Source organism: Camelus bactrianus, chromosome 9, assembly GCF_048773025.1.
Source record: "Camelus bactrianus isolate YW-2024 breed Bactrian camel chromosome 9, ASM4877302v1, whole genome shotgun sequence".
Taxonomy (NCBI): domain Eukaryota; kingdom Metazoa; phylum Chordata; class Mammalia; order Artiodactyla; family Camelidae; genus Camelus; species Camelus bactrianus.
The window spans coordinates 72,534,010-72,559,021 of NC_133547.1; the positions used below are offsets into that span (position 1 = coordinate 72,534,010).

Consider the following 25,012-nt stretch of genomic DNA (forward strand, 5'->3'; position numbering starts at 1 on the left):
CCTTCCTTGTTGTTTTTTGGTTCCTGATACCTCTTCTCTCATTTTGTACTTCCACCTTGTACTTCCAACAAGACTATCTTTCTACCATATTCTTTCTTGAATTATTTTCTTCCTTTGCAGCCCTTTTCTTTTCTTTTTGTTTCTTTGTTTGGGCCAAGCATACCCAAAAGTAGAGAGAGTAGTGTATTGAAATCCCATGTACCCATCACTCAGCTTTAACAATTACCAACATGTTAACCAATCTTGTTTCATCAATCCCTTCACCTTCCTTTTCTTAAATTAATTAGCCCCTGCCACATATCATGTCATCACACCTGTAAATGCTTCAGTATCTATATTTATTTTTATATATATTATATATATATATATATGTCTGATAAGGAATTTTTTAACATAACCACCATGCCTTTATCACGCCTCATGAAATTAACAGCAATTCCTTAATATCAGCTAATAACTTGTTTATAGTCAGACTTCTCTGAAGATATATTTCTATTGTTTGTTTGAATTGGAATCCAAATGAGGTCTGCACGTTGCATTTGACTGTTCTTTTACGTGTCTTTTATTTCTCTCTTACTATTTCTTAAAACCAGACCTAGATCCTTAATTTGTTTTTTCCCTTTCCAAAGGATATCAGGCTCATGTGGCTAGATTCCCATTTAGAAAAACCAAGTATGATCTTCCACTTTTTCACTTCTGAATCAAGAGTTTAATTCACCTTCAACAAGCTAACCTTACATGGTAGTACTTTAAAAAGCTAAGAAAAGATGCATAATAGAAGACTTGTTTTAAAAAAAAAAAAAGGGCTAAAAATATATATAAAGCTTTATATTTCAGAGATTTAAAAGGTTAATATTATCTCTAATAATTTCTGTTCCTAAAAAAGTTATGTGTAAAATTAAATTATGTAATGAAATTCTATATATTTAGTGACATTTATATACCCTTCTAAGTGCAAGACAAAAAAATGAATTTTGAGAATTATACTTGTATTAGGGGATATAATTTGAATGCTGGTTTTGAACCAGGGTTTTAAATACCTAGAAATTATCCATATTCCCCTAAGAAGAACTGATTTAAAGTTAGCCTTCTTGGAAAAACTCAGAAATGGTTTCTTGTGAGGAACAGTACTGAAGGACCAGACCCTACACTGAATATGGTGATCTTATTAGTAAATTGCCAATAGCCCGTATTTAAAATATTATCTGAAGATAAAAATTCTGTACTTAAGCCAAGTCCAAGCTTGGAGCCCATTCCTCAACAGCTGAGTACAGTTATCAGACTACTTTCTCTGTTTATTTCTTAAATTCCCAAAGAGTAAGATGGACCTTGGGTTGGCCATTCCTTCTTTCAAAGGGGTATGATCATCTGAGAACTAGAGTTTTCAGTGTTAGTTAAAAGGGAGATCCAAAAGGCCTTCAATCCTAGGACTCGAACAGCAGAAGAAATAGAGTGATAGAAGGGCCCACATATTTTAAACTGTAAATATTGTCAGCAAGAGACATCAACATATATACACATAGAAGGGTTTACCTTAAAAATTAAACTGAGGCCAAAGGGAGTGTATAGTTCAAGTGGTAGAGTGCATGCTTAGAATGCAGGAGGTCCTGGGTTCAATCCCCAGTACCTCCATTAAAAATAAACAAATAAATAAATAAACCTAATTATCTCCCCCTCCCCCACACAAAAAAAGAAAAAAATTAAACTGAGGCCTTCCTGAGGGGACTATATTATTCACTCCATAGTAGTCTATTTTTTGTCACATCAAAAATTAGAAGTAGAGACAAAATGAGTATTACAGGTAAAGAAAGTTTTGTTGCAGAGACCAAAGAAATAAACCAATTTGTACCCTACCTCACAGATTTTATAAAGTTGAAAACTACAGGTTATTTGCTTAGAAGGACAGTACCAGTGGTGAATAACATATTGTTTCGTGAAATGCAGTTGTTGAAAACTGAAGGAATGACTTCAAATTAGGGCCTTCAAGTCTTTTTTTCTTATATGTTTACACATAGCTCAAAATTTTATGTGTAACAGCAATTTTTTTGAGACTAATGGAAAACTGTTGAAAAATGTTGGGGAGAGTATAAAACTTGATATAATTTACTGTAGAGAAAAATCACAAAATGGAAAACATATTTAAACTTCTCTTTCACGGATACATTATTTCAGATTTGAAACTCTAGAAGTCTGATCTGAATGTTGGACTCCTTGTTCTCAAACATGAACCTAACGTAGTTGTAGTCTTCAGAGTGCGGTGCTGGATATTTATGGCAAAGAGCCTTTTCACAGAATATTACAGAAACTCTTCGTAGCATGTGTTTAATAGACCAGTTTGGTTTGGCATCGGCTTGACATAAACTTTTGGTTATCCAAAGCCCTTAATTGCTTTGAAGTAAAAGCCTAGTGCTGCTCTTTTTTATTAAAATCATGTTTTTTCCTGTTATTGTGGTCTATTTTGGAAGACTGAGTTGTGATTTTTGCATATGTTCTACATAATGCCTCATTAGCAAAAAATCTTGTATCATTTACAAGTAGCCTGAATGTCTGTGCTGTTTTGAACAAAAATCCATATTAAAATTTAAACAATATAAAAATGCACATTTTCTGCTTATTAAAAAGGCCGTCTTAAATTAAATGCAAAGCAGTAACCAGTGAACACATGTACATGAACATTAAAATCAGGATGATTTTACCTTTTATTGACTTTTTCAACTCCAAAAATATTTATACTCTTACCAAATGTGTAACTAGTTTGTGCTAAGTGGTTATTTTTTTTTAAAGTAAATGTTAGGATGTTTACCTTCTTAATTAAAAATCATGTAAGTGCCATAATGTCCCAATGGAGGAAATTTAACCCATAAATATTTCAGGCACTGACTTGCCCTATTCCCTTTGGTTGACAGCACACTGTCAAATCTTAAGACACAGAGGCCTTTTGCAGCCACACAGCATAAGAAGCAGCTTGGCTTTAGGGGCTCCATCTTTCCAGCTGTGCACAGACGTGGATTACTTCCTGGCGCTCTGAGTTCCTCCCCAACTTTTCATTTTGAAAAATGGCAAACCTACAGCAAAGTTGTAAGAACAGTAGCATGAAGACTCACATACCTTTCACCCCTTGGCATGTCTGTGAATGACACAGCCTGCTCTGCATTCTGCCAGCTCAGGCACAAGCCCATCTCCCTCCCTCACACTTCCTCCTCTTTCTCTCAGTCTCTCTCTCTTTCTCTCTCTCAGAGTTAGGCGCATTTATCACATCTGCTTCTCTACACTTCAAAGCATCTTCTAGGAACAAGGACATCCTCCTACATAACCACAGTACAACTATCACACATTCAGGACATTTAACAAGGAATGAAACAGTAGGATCATCTAACTACACAGACCATATTCAAATTTCCCAATTGTCCCAATAATGGCCTTTATAGCTTTTTTTTAAACAGCTATTTTTATTTTGTTTTGCTTTGTTTTGGTCTCATATGCAATCATGTGTCATGTATTGTATTTAATTATTGTGTCTTTTAGGTTTCCCTTATTCTAGAGTGGTTCCCCCGTCTTTTTCAGCCCATTGATAGTTGTTTGCTGAATGCCCCTCAGTTTGGATTTGTCTGATTGCCCAGCCCCCTAATTTAGAGGGCACATCTGGTTCTCGGATAGAAGGATAACTGGGGCCAGGGATAACCATGCAAACATTATTATTACACACGGAAGTGATCTGTCATTTAAAAAAAATATATTCAAGTTCTTACTGTTGTTTTGAATACCTTCGAATTTGCCTAATGAAAAATATCACATTCAAATACTATTTCTTTTATCCTATTTTTTTTATTATTAATGTTATCTAAGATTTTTGTGTGTGTGATAGTTGCCTGGCATATTTTCCAAGCACTTTATTTAAACCACAGAAATTATCACATTTAATAGAAACTAGAGTATTACTGTGTATGTGAGAGTGGAGAGAAAGCTAAAACTTAGGAACATCTCGGAGGAAGGAAGCAACTCAAAGGAGTGGGAAGAATTTCTCTGTTAGGCCTGGCTCCCTCCCATAAGGACTCTAGCCAAATTCTTTTCTTCTCTAAGCCTCAGTTAGCTACCTCAACTGTGAAATGAAGAGATTGAAATGACTAAATGGTTCCCTACCCTTTAAACAAACAGCAGCTTTTATCTCCAGGGACCTGTGATTCTGAAAGATTTGTCTACTAAATAAGCAGTTTGTATTAATTCAGTCAGTTTGTACTTCTTTTTTTCATCCAAGACCTGTATGATGCCAATCATTGCTTCTGATAATTGAGAAGTAGCCTGTGTTACTGCACTGATTTGGTATAATTCTGTCAAAAAATAAAAATAATATAAACCTTGAGTTCACTTTTGTAACTTAATTGCCAGTAAATCTACATTTCCCATTGGGCTTTTTGATATATTGAATATAATTCTCAGATTCCCATTACTAGTTGGAATCCATTAAACTTGACCTTCAAAATGATCCCCTTGAGAAGATGAGCCAGGATTTGGGTTCTTCCTGTTCCCAACTTGTCCTTGGGAGTGCTCCCTCAATTTTCAGAAGAGTGTAATTATATATATGTAGAAAGCTCTGCATAACTGTTCCCCTCCATTCCTTGGAGCTGGGGGAGGTTGACAATAAGAAAATACTGAGTTCTGATTTATATTTTTAGCCAACAGCACAAGAAAGATATAATCCAGAGGCAAATAAACATAGAGACAAATTTTTTCCTTTACACAATCTTAAATCAGAGAGCATTATTTTCATCTAGGAACTAAAGTAACAGTTTTGAGCAAAGTCATTACCTTTCAAATAGACTTCTAAGCTATTTTAGTGAAGCTTATTCCATTTAATTTACTAGCAACCTCCTGCAATCCTATTCAGAAGTGATACCTTGATTGTTATCTGTGTATCCCTAGTAAGAGCTATGAATGACTGACACTTCTTTCAACAATACACTTGCAGAATGTCTGCCACTATTAAAAAAAAAAAAAAAAACCGTATAGGATTCCTTAATCCTTAGATTGTTTCAGCCTTATGCCCTAAACTTAGTCAGCCTAAAACTGTTACTCGAAAAGGACCTCTTCGTTCTGTCTTATAAATATCTTACCTAACAACTTTCCAGAATCTCATAGCCTAGTTTTTGTATTCTAAAGCCCTCTCTTCTAAATGGTGTTAAGTACTACATTATAATATTTTGCCTCAAAAAAATCAAGAAGCCTTTTTTTAGCATTCATAATCTGTACTGCAGCAAAGAATGAAATTCTGACTGGGGGCCTGGGGAGAGTTTTATGCCTGGGAAATGAAGTATAAGAAACTTTCACTGGAGCAAAAGATTTTGGCTTCTTAAGCTTTCATATTAGACTATACATTACATAGCAGCACTGAAAGTTTTTCCTTCTCCAGTGTATCTGAGGTTTTAAGTTTCTGGATTTATTATGGCACCCAGTAGCAAAGCCGGAGTCAAGTGTTTTCAAGGCTTCCATTAGAAATTCCTCTTTCAGAGTTTATTACTTGACTGTTTCAAATTATGTGAGAGAAACTTGGCACATAGGTTTTTGAGCTGGATTACTTTTTCAACATAAAATCTAATTTATTTCAGTTTGTTTTTAATCTTAGAGATGGGCCAACAGCTCTTCTCATAGTTTTAAGAAGATATGATTATGATTCTAAATAATATGTCTTTTAAAAAAAGAAAAAGAAAGAAAAGAAACTATACTTTCCAACTTAATGTTCATAATTTTTTCAAAATCTTTGTTGAAAAATAGAAGAAATTTATTTTTACAAGGTATTTAATTAGTATGCTTGATATCTGTTTGCAGATCATTTCACCATGTGTAATGCAGCATGTATGATTTGGTGCATGACTGTCAGAGTTCATCTGACTGTTTTTACTATGCATTGTTCTTGCTGTTCAAATGTCTTCATCCTGAAGATTTGATGTTCCCTTCATAGTGCGTGGAACAGGGCAGGAAAATCTTATGTGGCAATCACTTGAAATATTGCTCGTAAAATTCGCCCTGTCTCTGTCCTTCAAAGAAAACCAGCTGGAGGCCTTCCTCTACATGCGGAGAGATCTAGGATGGGCCACTTAGCAATGACTCTAGCCCCTTCTTGCCTCCAGCATCCTTCTCACGCTCCTTGTCAGCTTTCTCTGACATCTCCTTCCCTCTTTCCTCTCTCACATCCACCCTCATTCTTTCACCATTTCATTTATGTAAAATATTGATTGGCAAGCTTCAGATCATTTTTCTTTGTACACCTTCCTGAAGACCAAACCACATTCTTCACACTGTTGCTTTTAACTTTAATGTACTTTGTATCATTGACTCAGCACTTTCAGCTTAACAGCAAGTTATCCTTTTCTTCTCATTGTTCCATCAAAAATCATAATAATGGCTATTATCTATAAAGCCCCTAAAACTGACACTTTACAGCACTTAAAGACTTTCAAGTGTTGTATTGACCCAGAATAGGTGCAATCTAGCAAACTGACTTTTTTTTTTAAAGTACCGCATTATTATTGCTGTTTCCTAAATACAACTTCTGTTGTATTTGTGCCCACTTGTTGGGCCTCATTAGTATAAAATACTAAGTCAGCTTTCTTGGCAATATTTTGAAAAGTTTAAACTCCAGAGACTTTAGGAAAATATTTAAGAAAGTATCCACCAATTAGACCAGTGAAAATTTTTGAAAGATACTTACTAGCCTTTGCCTTACAAAGAAAATTCAAAATGAAAACCTGATATTTCTATGACCCTATGTGGCAGATGGGTTATTGGGGCTTTTTTGTTACTATCATCAAGTAATAGTTATTATTCAAACATATCTCATTTATATATATGTCTTCTTGAAAATATTTACATGCTAAAAACAAGTATAATAAAATATCAGATACTGCTGAAAATATAAGAGTTGAAATTACTTGAATAGTATTCTGTCCTTTTGTATCAATAAATGTCACTCTGTGGATTAGTCAAACCAAGTAGTTCTGGGGAAGACAGATAAATTCTATTTTGACTTTTTAATATAGAAAAATATGAATATTTTCTTCCTATTCACAATATATTTTCCCTTCATAGTTTTTTTAGTGAGTAAAAATAATACTGAGGGAATGTTAGTGAGTGCACTGTTGACTGTGTGCTCAGAACTACTAGATAACATGTTTTAGACACACAATTATTTTAACATTGTGTTAAGACTGTACCCTGGGCAAGATCCAGGTTCTTGGACTTGTTTATCTTCTGTGTGAAGACAACTAACTGTCCGATGCCAAAATACAATGAACTTTCAAATATCAAAGAGGAAAATTAAGTATTTCAAGTCCTCAGCTGGTTTACAGATGTGTGAGCTTTGTAGTCCATTTTCTGGCTCCAATAGGGCATTGTGACAATTTTTCCAATATGTGTATACTAGTAAGTTTTGGAAGTAAAATTGCTCACTTTAAATACTGAAATAATTTTCTGAACTTAAAATTTTTATGTTTATTTTTTCTTAAAAGATGAAGTCTAAAACCAAGCTTCACAATTTTTAAGATACTTTTGAATGTAAAACATATGAAATTAAGGAACCTTTCTCTGTCAGGAAAATAAATGCCTTTTGAAAACAGGGACTCATTTAGATCTATGATTAACCTTTAACAAGATCTTCCTGTTAAATTCTACATTTGCTTTAATCTCAGTAGGAAAAATACAAACTAGTATTGCAGGATATAGAGTTTCTATATACCCTGTGGACGTTAAATGATCTCTTACAGCTAAAGGCACATCTGCAACATATTTAAATGCCAGCTTTGGGCATTATTAGTATAAAATGCTAAGTCACTTTTTTTGGAAATATTTTGGAAAGTCTGAACTCCAGGAGGAAACGCCAATAAATGGTAATCTTATGATACCATTTGTTTTGAGGGAGTGGTGGGAAGATGAGTGGCTGTATTGCACGTTTTCATTTAGTGAAAAGTGGTATGATAGTCGTCCTTAAAATAAGCAGTTTGGTGGTGGAACAATGGCTGTGCTAAAGACCGATGGCCTTTTGCGCCATCTTTCAGGACACTGGAAAATGATTTTAAATTCGTATTATCCCTTGTTGTAGAGGTGATAGAAGTCATTAAATTTGGGGCTCCCTTCAAACTCTGAGAGTCTATGAATTAAGGAAAGTTCAAGAATGATTATTGGTTGGTTTTAAACAATAAATCTATCCTTAGAAGGTGTAATAAGCTAAAAACCTCAGTGACTGATAATGCAAGTGTAAATTTTTTTCTAGGTAACGTACAGTGAAAAATTGTAGTCCCACGACAGACTATTTTCCTTCTGTCTTACATTTTTTATTCTCTCTCTTTTTCTTAAATACATCGTTTGAAGGTCAAACATTCGGGACAACGTAGAAATGATTAAGCTTCATAAGCAGCTAGTGGAGAAAAGCAATGCTCTTTCAGTAATGGAAGGAAAATTTATTCAGCTTCAAGAGGTACTGTGATTATTTTATTATGGTGATACATAGATGCAAAGTTTCAAAAATAGAGTTCATGGTTTTTTTTTAAGTAGAATGGTCATAACACTAAAAAGTAACTTTTAAAGATTGCCCTTCTTATTCTCGAGTGTGTATAATTTCACTTCATATATTGTTAGTTATTTATTACTTAGTAACTAAAGAAATAACTAACTGCTTGGATTTTTTATAAATAGCTGTGTCATCTTAAAATAATAAGCACATTTATCATAAATCATCTCATGTCCAGAAAAGTTATTTTTAACTCCTTTTGACTGAAATCCTGTGGGCACATAGCACTGAAGGTTTAGATGTATTTGCATATATCTTCAGTTCTAAGCATTTCTGAAATATCCAAGATAGATCCAGGTAATGAGTAGGTCAGTAATCAGGTTTTGTTAAATCTTTTTTGATATGTGGTGTTTTGTTTTGTCACTACCAGTATCAGAAAATGTTTGAATACCCATCTTGACAACTGTTAGTGTTATTATTTTTTTTAATCCTAACCTTTCAGGTTGACAATACTTAGGACTTTTATCCCCATGGTTGTTTTAACAAGAACTGTGGCCCCACAGGAATGTGCCATCAGAGAGCTCCTATTTATTAGCACTGCATAATTAACATGGGTTCTGGAATTAATGAACTCCAAAACATTCCAGATGAGCAGAATTCATATTAAGCAGTACTTTCTTTGAAGTACTGAAACAAGGAAAGCAGTAAAGTGTTGAAAAGCATAAGGTCATCTGAAGCCTAAATTCACTATTGAATGAGATAAATATTTTTAAACCGTGCTCTGGGTCGTGTTTTCCATCCTTGCAGGAAAAAGATTAAAAATACAGATAGTTGAAATAAATCTAAAAAGAAGGGAATTAAAAAGTGATTTTTGCATTCTTTTATCACTTCAACTGTTTTGCTTTCCATTTAACAGTGACTCAAGGTATTTGTTTAAATACCATGAATAGCAAGTGTCTTCGATAGCACAGGTACCTCTTTTGGGATTGACAGTGGGTAAAGATTTGAGAAGTTCAGACCAACAGCTTCAATAAGGCAGAAAGCCCAGAGAAAGCTAGTTAAAGGTAGTATTCTATAATCATACCAAGAGTAACAAAAATAGCAGTTAAGTGGCTCAACACCCATGTTTCTTTTAAATAATTGAAGAACTTCAGTAGTTTAGTGATTTTAATTAGCAGATGAGATATTATATGTTATGGTCATATGGACTCTGAAAATACTTTAGTATAATCACCTTTTTATTTGTAAAAAAAAAAAAAGTATGTGGCATTTAAGTATATAAAATTGAATTTAAGACATATTCATAAATAAGTCAATTGAAGGGGGAGTAATTAGGCTTATTTATTTACTTTTTTAAGAGGAGGTACCAGGATTGAACCCAGAACCTCACACGTGCTAAGTATGCGCTCTACCAGTTGAGCTATATCCTTCCCCTCCAAGTCAATTTTAAAAGTTAAGGAGACTTCAGTAACTATTTTACTGAATTGAAATTTTTGACTTAAGTGTATTAAAATTAGAAGCTGGCTGTTTTTATGGTGTGACAAATCTTTTCAGTTTGAATATCTGTGGTCAGCATTTATTTTTAACCCATGCAGCAACATTTTTAGACAGCATGTCCAGCCACTCTGAGCACAGCAAAAAGAAAAAAAAATTAATTACTAAAACTAATTTACTCAGTAGTCACTATTAACAAGTCAAAAAACGAGTAGGAAATAAAACAAAGACAAAAACAGTTTGCATAGTATGACTCTGTGCTAAACTATTTTCTTCCTCATGATACACTTTGGTCAAGAGTGCCTTTTACGGAGAAACTGTACACTGTATAATAGCATATTAAGACAGTAACATATATACATTGTGAGGTCAAGATAAACTGTGTAACATGAACTTCAGGAGTAAATTCATTTATGGAATGGTAATCGTTCATTCAAAGCAGAATCTGAAAATAATTTTGAAAGGATTTCCTTTTTCTTTTTCAGAAGCAAAAAACTCTCAGGATCAGCCATGATGCCTTGATGGCAAATGGAGATGAGCTAAATATGCAACTTAAAGAGCAGCGTTTAAAATGCTGCAGTCTTGAGAAACAATTGCGATCCATAACGTTTTCTGAAAGGAGAATAGAGGAGGTAAGCTCTGAAAGAGTTTAGCCATCCATTGCATTAAAACTTCTCTGGAACTGTTTTGGAAAAGTAAAATAGAGACATTTCAAATATTACATTGGCTTTAAAATCCTAAATTACATGCATGACACTCTGAGCACAGCAAAATATAGTCAGTATATTACGTGCATGGCAAATTGGTGCTTAAAAATCCTTGCAAGTGTGCTGAGACCCACTATTTATCTAAAGGATTAAGGATCCTTGAGGGAAAAGAAACCCATAACATTTTTAAATGGATGCAGGATTACCTGTGGAACTTAACTTTCTCAGCCTTAACAACTTATTAGTCATTGGAGATATCAGAACAATTATAGGAATATGTCTGTTTCTAAGGAGAAGGATGTTCTTCCCAGCATCAGCAAGTTTGTGAAATTGTTTTTTTTTCTAGGAAGTTGTTTAAAAACTCATCTTCCTATTCGTGTTGCTTCTCATGTCTCCCAGCCAGCACAATCTTTTTCTGTAGGCTGTTAAACTTGTTCTTAAAGAGAATGGAAATGAAATAAGATGCCTACCTTCTGTTCTCGTCTTGGAAGAATCTTTTATGGTGTCGTATACTAGCATCAAAAGAGAATTCTGAAAATGGAATGAATTTTAAGAGTACTCTGATCCATGGGAAAAGGTTGTAACAGTAAAATATACTGGTGAATGAAACTTAAATACTAGAAATAAATACAGAAAGCTACCTTTTAGTCATAAAGATATAATTATTACCCTGATTTTATTTCTAGAACTATTATTCATCGGGATGAAACAAGGTGTACAATTTTATTTATTCGTTCATTTAAAAGATGTGCTACTGGCTCTTAATAAATTCTAGGTGAAATGAGAAATTGTATCTTCAGAGTAAATAGCAATTGACACACTTTGAACCATGAGCCAAAAGAAAACTTCATCCTTTTATTTTGAGGGGCCAAATGGAAATAAATACAAAATGAATGTAATGATGAAATTCATTGGAGAGGAAAGTAAAAAATATTATGTTTCCTCAGACTTAACAGCAAGCTTTTAACACGTTCTTTATTGAGTTTTGGCACATGTTGCTATAAAGCAGTGCATACGTTCCTACTAAATTAAAACAGAAATATTAATTTCATGTTTACTTAACAACTTGGAAAAAATTAGTGCTAAATTAAATACAGACAATATAAGTGGGCTAGTTCGCAGCTGCAAGTTAGAAATCAAGACTGAAACATGTTAGCTTCCTTGCATTTTTTTTTAACCCCCACATGGTTTTATATGATAACCACCTAATGTGTAATTTTTTTTTTCATTTTAGCTTCAGGATAGAATTCATGACTTAGAAAAGGAACGGGAACTTTTAAAGGAAAACTATGATAAACTTTATAACAGGTAAACCATGATTCCATGTGCTCTCTCCTTCTCTTGTTTGAGATCTTTCTGTCAAAGCATTGGATGTCAGAATACCTCATATTGACCAAACAATTAGCAACAGATGATTGCAGGAAATCTATATATGTTATAAAAGAAAAATAAGCTTTTTTAGGCCCTAGTAGTAAGTTCTTTAACCTGAGTGGCAGTCTGTTACTAAGAAAACCATATCCCTTTGTTGCCAGTAACAACTACTGTCATTTATTGAACACAAACTGTAAGCTAAATACATAAGTTGTTGTAACTTTCTCACAACAACCTGGAAATGCAGATTTTATAAATGTCCATTTTGCAGACAATGAAAGGAAAACAGGATTAAGTAAATCTGCCTATGTTCTTAAAGCTAGGAAGTGATGAAGCTTGTATTTGAACCTCTTTTGGTCTCTCCAAGCCTGTGTTTCCTCCACTGGGCTGTCCAGCCTATTAGCTGAGAGTAATTCTGTTGGTGGAAAAGCAGAGGTGTTCACTTACAGTTATTTCTGTGTCTTATAAAGAGAAACACAAGCATCTTTATCTTAAGATAAATGTTAAAAAGCTGCTTCACTTTTTTAAATCTGCTTCATAATTATGGTATTTTAAAAATTAATCCCTTCTGATAATGTTAGCAATAAAATTCGGCTTCACAGTTAAATTTAGTTAAGTGATACAGATGTGTGCCTGTGTGTATTTTTAAGTCTTTTCAAAGTGTATGATGCTGATAAATGATACATATCAGTTTACATGAAAGTAAACTTTATATATATTGAAATATATATGTTAGAGCTGGTGTTCAGCAGTTACTTCTCATGGATCATATTTGAAACACCAGAAAATAGCCATCTGATCTACAGATATACCTTTAACTTTTTAATTGTCTATGTTTTATGTTTGATATGTTTTATAAACTAAATTTAGTTTTGGTAAATTAAAGAAATCATACCTAAAAAGTGTAAGGGGAGGCTCTGATTTTGGCTGACTTTGAAAAGACACCTAAATTAGTGTTACATCTCATTCCAGTGGTATGCATCATCTATGTCGCTTGTACTAGTGTTAATTATCTCTGCAGAGTGGTTCATTATATTAAGGGTGGCTAACAGCAGGTTCAGACATCACTTAAAGTAACACCTGGGGCTCTCCAGCAAGGCTAGACTGACTGAAAATCTTTAGGTGGGATTTGCCTTGGACCCCCTTCCAGGTGATTTGGCCCTCGTGCTTTGTTCTGGTCCATCTCTCATCAGCCTTGGTTAATTTTACCAAAAGCATTTCTTACACCTCCTGTTTTACAGTATTTCCATCTCTATAGAACAACACATAGGTTTATATTGTTATGTACTTAAGTATTTGGTAGTTACGTGTTTGAAAATTTTGAATTTCAGTGTACAAATCACACAGCCACCACATTATATATAACAGAGAAAATGATGTTATCCCCATCTCTTATAAACGAGGGAATTGAGACTCAAGAAAAATTAGGAGACTTGACAGTCATGTGGCATTTGCTGAGAGTCTAGCACAGTACTAAAACTTATTTCTTTTGACTCTAAAACTTGAATTTTTTTTCCCTGCACCTTACTATCCCTCTGATTTTTGATTGCAATGGAAAATTGTGTATGAGAAAGGGAAACATTCATGGAATAACAACTGTCATAAATTCACATATTTTTATTCATTTATATTTATCTTCAACATCTTGTAATTTCAAATAATTTAACATGGTCTTAACATATGAAAATAAGTGCCATTTGGTCATTACTTATACATTTTTCTACTTACCCCCAATTTGAGGATTTACTGAACATACTTTCTTGTAATTAAAAACATTAAACTTAGCTAGCAATGGTGCATAAATGAAATTTTAAGAAAGACATGTTTTTCTCATATGTAGTTTATCACCATGAAACTTTATCTTTCCATATTAGAAGATGATCTAAGAGTGTAAATCTGACTTTGAAGGGTTGTTTTTTTTTAATGTTTTATGCTTGAGCAACCTTTTTTTCCTGTCACATTAAAAACAGACTTCATTATGCTGCTTATACTTGAATTTTGTGTGAGGTGTTTGGAAGTAAATGTGTATAATAAGTGTCAAAACATTTGTGTCAAAAAAAGTCACTTAGGCACAAAACCCAGCAAGCACACATGATAGTAAATAGAACTATAAAATTCTCTGACACAATTTTTTTCATATATAATATGTTTTCAGAAGCATGGTTGGAAAAACTTTACAAAAATCAACATCCTCCCTAAGATTCTTTACAGCTCTTGTATTTCATGGCGATGTTTTTCATCATTACCAATAACTAATGCTCATCACAAATTACACTTATTCCTTGCTTGGCTAGTCATAGTGATAGCATGTTTTTAAAGGAAAGCATTTGTTTGTTATTCAAAATTGGCAAGTTTTCAGGAGAAAAATGTGATTTGCAGATTGCATTCTCATCTTCCTTTTTCAAGTGATATTTTGAAATTGTTTATTACTTGACATATGACATATTAGAGAATCATCTGGTAAGATAAAATCCTCATGTAAGTATTTGGTATGAACTGTTTTTAATGTATTAAAATATTTTTGATACAATGCCAAGAAATAAGTATAACTTTAAGGAATGTTCATTTAAAAAATTCAGAATAAAATTTTTGCAATTAAATCTATTTGATCAGAGAGACATTCTATACTATAATATATTTATGTTGTGTCCCATTTTTGAAGTTAATATGGTTATAGGATGATGAACAATATAGTTTTAGCTGATGAATGTAATAGTCCTTCAACTGTGATGTAGATCAATAGCCCGGAAAATGTAGGTGTCACCACTCCTGTGAAACTTCCACACCTGCCCTCCCCCAACCCCCGATACCATCCCGTTCAGATTCAGTCAACTTGAGTTTGAATTCAGAGACTCAGAGTTTGAATTCAGTGATTTTTAAAGTATTAAATCCCTGAGAGATACTAATCTAATGCCTATTTAAAAGAAGAGTTGGTCTAGTTTTTGAAGATGATATTAACTGTTTTAGGAATTGGGTGATTCAAGTCTTTACAGTGTGATAGTCATCTATTATCAAAGTTTAAGGGAGCATTACTGACCACCCATAGACTCTCTGCAAAAAGATCTTAGGATGGAGATGAATTCTTCAGCTCTTTTTTTCAATCTTATCATGTTGTTGACCAAGGGTGTGTGTTTACAGTATGCTGACCATGGTGGGCATTCCACCGTAGGCTGATAACTTTATCACTCCTGCAACATAATACAACAATGAATTGTGCACAAAGACCAACTATGATTCCCCGCTCAGTTGTCACTGTAGGCAATATACAAAAACATTTTCATGAATAAAAGTTTCTCAAAGACTGTTCTCATATGCAGATTTAATCATGTACACAGCCTCTACAAAGAAAATGGAGCCAGATGTGGTTTACCATTTATAGTTACACAGATGGCTCCAAGCATAGAGGAATACAGTAAATTCAAAAGGAATTCCTCATGAAACTCCAGTGGAATGTAATCCTAAATTTAGAGGGAAGATAGCAGTGGACTAAATTCAGAGTGACTTATGCTGATTTACACTAGTATTTTGTGGGTTTGGAAAAACCAGGCTGCTAAATTGTTCTTAATTTAAACACATACAGCTTCTGATGTTTCTGCCAGATTAACTGTTGGTGATCTTTTTGCTGGTACTAATGCTATTGGAACACTACTGTTTCTAATTTTTGGTGGCTGATATAATGTATGGTTGTGCCTATTTCATCATGCTAATTTTTTTTTCCAGGTAGTACATGTTTTTAATAATATGAGACACACACATGCATACACACATATACACTCACAAATATGCATATATATGTATGTATTTGGTGTATATAATTTGACCAGGCATGGAAATATGTTTGTTCTTTATTAAAAAATGAAAATGGAAGGGAATATTCTTTAGTATTTAAAGTACATATTTTATTTGGATTTCATTTAAACCTAGGTAATTCCACCTTTGATAAAATTAACTTTAAATATTGGTATATCAGATTCATGCATTTTTTAAGGTTCCGTATCCATGTGTGAAATGAGAACATTGATAGAAGAAACAGATGTCATATTTAGAGAAACTTCTATAATTCCATTTATTTTTAAGAACATATTATTCTAAATGCAATAAAAACATTCAAACTATAAAATAAATACACAGCTTTATTCTTTTGAAAGCTGTGCCTCCCAGAAAAGTATCTCTTTTGCAATAAAACCTCAGACTAGCTGCAAGCAACATGAAGGGCAATTTTCAATAACAAGCTTCTTTTCCATTTACTTCATCAGTACAAAACCAGGTTTTGTATATTTCTGCTTCATTTACTGGGTTTAAAATAAGTAGTAGGGTCAAAGCTGCTGATAATTATTCAGTCATATCAAGCTTCACAGATAATAGTTTTCTGCTGAAGTTCAGATCGAGACCAGTTTTTCTAAAACCTGGCTATCACCTGGGGGCTTTATAAAACTATGAATTCCTGGGCCCCAGGACCTTCGTTTTTAATCTAGCACCAGTGTCTCATTTAGACCAGCATTCAGGAACCTACTGGCCTAAACAAATGTTTACTGTATACCTCCTGCATATCATTTAGTTATTTGCAGCTGGTTCTTTCAATATGCTGGTCCTGACCATTAGTAGATTTTAATCATAGTTTAAACTGCTCCACTTTTATTAAGGAGCAATAATTCTGTCTACATCATTCTTATTAAGGTGTTCTTACTTGGTTTTCACCCCAACCATGTGTTAAAGTAAAACTATTTGTGTTAGCCTATTGCTCTTTGCTTTTTAGGACAAAAACTGCATTATCACTGCTTCTTGATAATCAGAATTGCCGTCTTACAGTTCAATATGCTGTCATTTTGTGGCCAGTATTTTGTAACTTTGTTATTATCACAGACTCTTTAAAAGTTTCAGATTCTAGACTTAGAGATCAGGTGGAGAGTTCCATTTCTCCACATTAAGTGGGTTTATTCGTGGGAGAGAATGGTTTTGTCCGATGTCTACTGCTGAGGTTTGAAATTGCGGATTCCTCTGGAGTATGTACGGTATCTGAATTCCTTTACTAGTCCCACAAAAGCTGCTCACTGCCAACTTTTCTGACTTTAGAGCTCTAAATTAAGGCCAGTTCCTTTGCTCATCCCACAAACTCTTTCATGTTCCCTAACCGCAGCCTGAGAAAGGCGCCTTGGTTTCAACAGCAGCAGACCAGCATATGTTTACTTAATTCCTAAGACATGATGACAGTGGTCTCTGTGCCACTAAAAGCTTTTCTCTTTATTATTTTCGGTTGAAGCTGATTTCCAAGCTTTCCTTGCATGTCACGTGTGTTTTGCAGTGCCTTCAGTGCTGCCCATGAAGAGCAATGGAAGTTAAAGGAACAGCAGCTGAGAGTACAGATTGCTCAACTGGAGACTGCTCTGAAATCTGATTTAACAGACAAAACTGAAATCCTTGACAGATTAAAAACTGAAAGAGGTACATGTAAAATGACTACCGACTTATTCATTTCAGACATGCGTGTTATTCCCTGTTAGTCACTGACTCGATAAGTACTTTGGCGCCTACTGTTCTGCTGGGCACCTTGCTACGTACGGGGGACACAGCCTGTGTTAACAGCCATCCACTCTTAGGAGTTTATTGATTGCTCAGAATTTCTCTTTACTCAGTTTAGCATATGTGCCAAAGGAATTGTTTTTTCTGAGTTAATCCTGTTCAGGTTGTCTTTAATTTGTTTAATTTCCCTAAATTTATTCAACAGTCAACAAGTGAGTACCAGTTCATGCTAGGCACTGTTTTAAGTTCTGGGGATACAGCAGTGAGTAAAACAAAAACCTTGTCCTCATGCAGCATACATTCAATAGGGAGAAACTGACAATAATTATATAAATATGTGATACATCAGGTGGTGGCAAGTGCAGTGGGTTAAAAGGGGGAAAAAAGGCAATGTAAGACAACAGAAAGTGGTAGAAATCGTTGCTTGGATGTTTTTGATCTGGCAACCAGGGAAGATCTCTCTGACAGTGAGATGTCTAATTCTACTCTGTGACAGAGAACTTAAATACCAGGAAGCCTTGTCAAGATTCCCCAGCTAAAATAATAATCATTAATAAGTTTCAGGTCATGAATCCCAGATCTCACCCCTCTTGTCTCATTGAAGTAAAATAGTTATAATTAAAGTAGATGTCTGCTTTACTCTGTCATACACTCACATACACACAAATGCACAACCAGGGACATGAATTATTTGCTCCAAGGGTTGTATCTGTTTGCTCATCCACTAGATAAATCCAGTGATACAATAATAAGGTTGCTCCTTTTGAACATTCCCAACAGTTGCATGAGAACATGTAAAAGTTTAATGCAGACTCTGAAATTGGGAGGCATCTTATAATTGATAACATTTTTTAAATTATGGTCTGACTTTTTTTTCAACATTTTAAGAAGTCTGAAATTGGAATGCATCTAATAATCGATAGTCTTAATTTCAATGAAATATGTGTGCAATATTTATTTACCAAGTGCCTAAATTTGATGACAGATGGTTTATGAATTTTTCTCTAGAAGACTGTGAGAATAAAATGGTGACATGATTTCTGACTGGGTAGATGTTTAAAAGTTTTTATGTCAAAGATCCATCGTCCTGATTTTAATGTGTAGTATTGATTACTTAACAGAGTGCCTTATTTAGTAGTTGCTCAATAAATTCTTTCACTGAAGTGGAATTGCTCGATATTTCCTCTCTCTTTCTAAAGAAAAGAGAAATGAAATAAACTTTTCTTGTTTCTGTGCTTTCTGTACTTCCCTAGGTATCAAGAATTCCAAAACTCTTATCTTTAGACATTTGAATTGGTCTCTGGAAAGAAACTTGTAAGACGATAGACTCTTGGCAGTGTTTTTTTACATAACCTGTTTATTGCTGTTGGATTAATTCTGGGGGTTCTTTTAAATTACTGAAACTACAGTTGCTAAGTTATTTTAATGCAACTAGTCCATTCCTCATCTTGTTTTTTTTACTTTTTTTATGTCTTTTTCAGATTGTTTGAGTAATAAAAATAACTCATGTACCCTTTTTTTAAAGAGCCCAGTAAACAAAAAAATTCTGAAAAATCACTCAATCCCACAACCCTCGAGATAATCACAATTAATATTTTTATGTGTATCCTTCCAGAGTTGTTTCTGTATGTATACATATAATTTTATAATGTGCTTTTTTATTTATTATGAAATTGTTCCTTGAGTACAAATATAAATTCACAACGTCATCATTTATAATGGCTGTCATAGTTTTCCAGTGTGAGGATGTACCATAGGTTGTTTTACAATCTTCTATTGATGAATTTTTAAATAGCTTCAGTTTTTTTAAATATCATGAACATCTTTCTACACAGATCTTTATGCTTCTATCCAATTATTTTCTTAAGAAAAATTGCTAGAACTGAATCTTTATTTTTAATGCAACTGTGATTCTAGTTATTTTTGCTTGAATACCTGAAATTTACAGGTCTGATAATTTAAGTTTTCTTTGTGAAAATGTTACAATAGATTATAAGAAAAATAGCACAGCCTCTAAACCAGGTTTTTTTTTTTCCCCAGGGAAATGCTAAACAAAAAACTGAAACTGTCTATTTAAGGAAATCTTTTAATATTTAGAAAGTTCCTTTTTGTATTACAGATTTTGAAATTATTTAATTTTACTTTGAAGTCTCTTCACACATTTACCTTTTCATGTATCAAGTGTTCTTTGCCAGAAGATGTTTCCCTGGCTTCTTGTAGTCATTCATCTAACTGGCAAATTATTTTTAAAGAATACTCACCTCTTTATTCAAGGTACAAATTAGTTTCAGATTGTGTGAATATGTGGGGGAAGGATATGTAAATGCAGTTTGCATTTGGTTAATGCTTAAATTAACTGCATGTGTTTAAGGGCCTGCTTTTGAACGTTCCTTTCTATCTTTAGCTGAAATGCATAATTCAGCATAATGCATATGGTTATATTGATCACAGCTGAAGATATTAGCACAAAGGAGCTCTGAAAATTGTTTAGTTGAATTGTTCTCTGCACTCTGCTTATTAATGGTGTGCTTGAAGAACATAATTTTAAAAGAGTGAAATGTTATCTCATTTGGATAAAATGCTGTTTAGCTTAACCTGCTTTTTGTCAAATCATTCCGTAAAGAGGTTATTTTTCATCTTGTACAGGGTGCTTTGATTTTTCATATTATAATTCAGCAAGTCTATTTCCTCTCTGAACTGTAGCGTCTCCGTACTTTTTAAAGACCCAGGAGTTATATCCCCAATTAACAGTATAAGAAATGAAAAATATAGGAGATAATTCTACATAAAATTCAGTGGGAGAGTTACTGATATTCAGTAATATCTTTCTTCTCCCACTAATAAGTTATTTTCCCACTAATAAAGCCCTAGTTTTAAAAATATCAGTGAAGTGGGAACATAGAAATTGAAACAAAAATCAGTAAAGGAAGAAATATTTGAATAAGCTTATTTATACCAGTAGTACATTATTCTTAGGACCCTGCTCTGAAAAATTGAAAGAATAGAAAAACTAGAGCACAGAAATAATAGGCAGAATATGCTGTGTCTGAAGATGGAGCAGTCATCTTTACACTTTAGGTCCCCTCAGAACCCCTAAAAGTTTCACTGACCAGAGAAGGAAATTACTTTATCCTCGGGACCTTGATTTCACATCTTTCTGACCATATTTACCTTCTTTTTTGTTACCTAATCATTCTATCTGGATGTTGTTTTAACCTAATCAACATAAAACAAAGGATTCTACATACTTATTCTACTCTCTAACCAAAAGAGCAAATTTATCTCGTAAGAATTCATATTTATTGTTATCCTAAGTTTTAGTTTAGAGACAAATATTTGACCTTTAAATTTCTAAGTATTGTTCACATTTGGAAATTCTTTCATTTAGTTCACTTAATATTTATACTCTAGGATAACCTTTTAACCTTTCATCAATAAGAAAAATATTTACGTATTTGATATTAAAATGGCTATACATTCCCTAGGGTTACTTTTTTTTTTAACTTTTCAGGTTGCCAGGAAATATGTGATATTAAAAATATTCACATTTAGTCCATGTCTTCTTAACTGTGTGTAATTTACAGTTTTTACTTACATGTAGTATTTATGGCTTGGGAACACAAAGCTTTATAAAAGCCAGAGACATTTTTGTATAAAATGCAGTCAGTGTGCAAATGTATTCATGTAAAGAATTCTTGGCAAATATGTTGATACCCCTTTTTTTAAGAAAAGGAAACAAAAATGTACAACTTGAATTGAGGACTTAAGATAATCATAAATCTTTTGTGAGCAGGATGAAATTAGTAAAGACACTTGGGATGACATGGTTTAGAGTTAGTCCATAGGGAACCAGCAAAGGGGAACACTTGACCACCACAGTGAACTCTAGTGAATTGTATACTTAAGAACGTGGGACTAAAGAACCGATTTGTTAGCTAGCTATTATGCTTTTTTTTTTAAGTTAAGCATATTTAATGCAGGGAGTGAAAAATTAGTCTCTTTATGGATTTGCTGTCTTCTGTAGCTCTACCCTGTACCCCTGCTCATGGGTCATGGCGAATGAGCACGTAGGCAAACGTAACCCGTCTCCATTCCTTAATGATAGCTCTGAGTCCACGTTCTAATTAATAACATGAACGCAATGAATAAAGAACACGTGTGGATTATTATTGATTCTACCATGCACTGGTTGAGAATCCACTTCTCCTACCTTAACGGATTTATTAAAAGCGGGGTTGATGAAAATTATGGATCCAGAGTAATTACCAGAGAAATTATCTTGCTTTAACAAAAAGACTTTATGCTAAATTGGGAAAAGAAAATTCAAGGAAGTCAATTTTAAAAAAACTAAAAGACAAAAATTTTTTTTGCATGCCTTTCAGGACCCTTAATAAGTAAGTAGAAATCATAGATTTAGAAACATATTTTCTTAGGTATTTTAGATAGAATGTTCCTTTGAAGTCCCAGAGGCCACAATTTCCTTATATTAATACTGTGAACCTAAGTCTTAAGTTTTTGATAAGCAAGTGAATCATATGGTGGACACATGATAGTGTTCCTTTGTTCCTCACTCCCCTGCTGCCTTTGTCTAGGTGCTAGCTCAATTTCCCCTGCGGCCAGGACAATGCTGGATCGAGCTTGGTGTGTGTCATGAATTAAGTTAATTTAAAATGTGTTCCTATACCTCATTCTCACTTACCTTCCTAATTGTGTCAACTTTATTTTTAAGACCAAAATGAGAAAGTTATTCAAGAAAATAGAGAACTGCAGTTACAGTACCTGGAACAAAAGCAACAACTTGATGAACTTAAAAACCGCATGAAGTTTTACAACCAGGTGAACTATTTTCTTATTTAGAAAATGAACTCCAAATTTTTATCTAAATATTTTGTGTAAAGAAAACACTATACCACAAAGCAAAAGAATACAAATATATTACTTAGTTGATTAATTCATGCTATGGCAGCTTATGTTCCATGAGGGTGATCTGCATAGTTGGAATATCTCTTGTACTTTCCATTAATATCGTGAGCTTTTACTGACTGTGTCTTTTGCAGGAGAGTGATATTAATGCTGATGAATTGAGTGAAGCTCTCCTGCTTATAAAGGTAACTTTCTGAACGTCACTATGATTTTCATGTCTGCATATAACTGTTTCAGCATAATGCTGACCCTTATCTGTAACCTTTATACTGAGAGAATGAATTATTCAGGAAAGTGGTCAGGTGACATTTAGTTACAGCATATACATATTTCATAATGACATCAAAATTACATTAAAGTAGACCTCAAAAACTCTTATTTAAAGCACTTTCTCCAAGTGTAACAAACATTTTACTTTTATGTGCCCCACTGTAAAACTAATCAACAATTTTCTTTCCTGAGACACCTTGGTGCACCCTATTATCTTAAGTAAAATATTGAATTATATATGTCACCAGAAGAAATTTTCCAGTTCTGGGATATTCTGTTATTTACAAAAAGACACAAGAAAATATATATCTTTCCTTTTAGATTATCACAGTGTAGATTTTAATCAAATGAAAAAATAGGAATAAGTGTTCATGATTCTTTAAGTCATGAAGTAATAAACTTTTTTATTTCTCTGTAGTTGTTCCAAATATCTCTCCAAACATATATTCTACATCAGGACTATTTTATTCCTGATAGGAAATGGAAATATATCTGTTTTCAATTAATGATTGTTTTCTTGCTACATCCGTATTAATTCACAATTACATTTTAGAACTCTTGGTAATAAAACATGTTTTTATTTTAGGCTCAAAAATCACAAAAAAATGGAGACCTTTCTTTTTTAGAGAAAGTAGACAGTAAAATTAATAAAGATCTAGAGCGTTCCATGAAAGAGCTGCAAGCGGCTCATGCAGAAACAGTGCAAGAACTGGAAAAGACAAGAAACATGCTAATCATGCAACATAAAATTAATAAAGATTATCAGGTAATGTAATATTCTAAATTGGGAGGGTAGGTTTTTTATAATTTTCTACTAATGATTGATATTTCTCAACAGTATCATGTATTCTCAATCTGTTATCATATATTACCACCTGCCTGGAGTTTAGCCTTGTAGCTAGATACTTAGACTAAATAGTTTAAAAACAAATTTTTTTTTTTTGAGTCCTTGGTTTTAGAGAATGAATAGTGGCAATGAATTCCCCCTTTACGACTAGTGTTAGCTCATTCTGCAAATGGGTTATAGTTCTCCTGAAGTCCTGCCACAACCACATGTTATATTAGCTTTTAACAAATGGGAATATTACCTCCTTAAAAAGGAATCCAGAGTTTTGTTGATTTTACTTCTGATTTATGACCATTGCCAAGCATAATTTTCTAAACTGTAAGCTCTTTGAAGTCAGGAAACGATGGCTTACAGCTTCTGGTATGCCTAGGATCTAGAAAATGCTTGAATCTTAGTTGCTTTAAAAAATGAAAGTGGAACTAATTGTAAGTAATGAAACTTGTTATCTCTATTTTTTTAGATGGAAGTTGAGTCAGTGACCCAGAAGATGGAAAATTTGCAGCAAGATTATGAACTCAAAGTGGAACAGTATGTTCATCTTCTTGATATCAGAGCTGCACGCATCCAGAAACTAGAAGGTACAATGTGCACAATTCTTTGTCCACAGTTACTAGAGGAATGATATTTATAAGAGTTGAAAATATCATCCAAATGTACACTCACAATTTCTTTTTGCTCTTTTTTTTCCAGTTTATTAACTATAATAATAATTTATCAGAAAGGCTGCTTTTATCTGATAATTTTCTACTCAAAAATTTTTAGTAATTCCCTGCTACTTATTGAATTCGGTGTTGCAGGCAAGATTTCAAAGTACTTTATACAGTACTACAGACTAAACGTAACCACGTCATTTCTAACTTCTCCTCTCAGCATTTCTAACTTCTCCTCTCAGCAAACTGTGCATCTCAGTTAAATTAATCTGCTTGCTCTTTGTCAGATTCATCTTGCTCAGTCCCACCACCAGGCCTTTGTCTGTTCCACCTGAACCTCCTTTCTACCTTGACTCCAAGATACACCCTTCCCTGCTATGAATTCTACATAAATGTGCACCTGTGCCAGGAATCTGGCTCCAATTACTCTATCCGTCCCTCTACTTGAAATGCCGTTACAGTGATTTTCAGACTTTAGCAAGTATGAAAATTACATGGGAAACTTGTTTCAGAGGTAGCTTCCTGGGTTCTACCCCTGGAGATCTTGGGGCCCTTGATTCTGTGTGTTTTGCAACAACTCCAAGCAATTCAGATGCAAGTGCAAGATTGTACTTTGAAAAACACTACCTTAGCACTTACCACTGATACTCTCATGTAATCAAAAAATATATTTCAGGGTTTTATTATTTAAGTGTTTTTCACTGTCGGAGTTTTGTATGTTCTCTGTGAC

At 33.6% G+C, this 25,012-nt stretch overlaps 1 protein-coding gene across 5 annotated transcripts in view; it reads left to right on the forward strand.

The window, feature by feature from the left end:
* The window catches only part of RPGRIP1L (RPGRIP1 like), an 89,901-nt gene that overhangs the window by 13,250 nt on the left and 51,639 nt on the right, over positions 1-25,012 (forward strand). For all 5 annotated transcript variants that reach the window (XR_012509300.1, XM_074370727.1, XM_074370730.1 and 2 more), the window contains exons 7-14: positions 8,362-8,467; positions 10,480-10,626; positions 11,936-12,009; positions 17,375-17,514; positions 22,322-22,428; positions 22,650-22,700; positions 23,372-23,551; positions 24,093-24,210. Coding sequence is in view for 4 of the 5 variants with exons in the window: in XM_074370727.1 (XP_074226828.1) it covers positions 8,362-8,467; positions 10,480-10,626; positions 11,936-12,009; positions 17,375-17,514; positions 22,322-22,428; positions 22,650-22,700; positions 23,372-23,551; positions 24,093-24,210 (923 nt within the window). In the remaining variant the exon portion in view is untranslated. The remainder of the gene's footprint in view (positions 1-8,361; positions 8,468-10,479; positions 10,627-11,935; positions 12,010-17,374; positions 17,515-22,321; positions 22,429-22,649; positions 22,701-23,371; positions 23,552-24,092; positions 24,211-25,012) is intronic.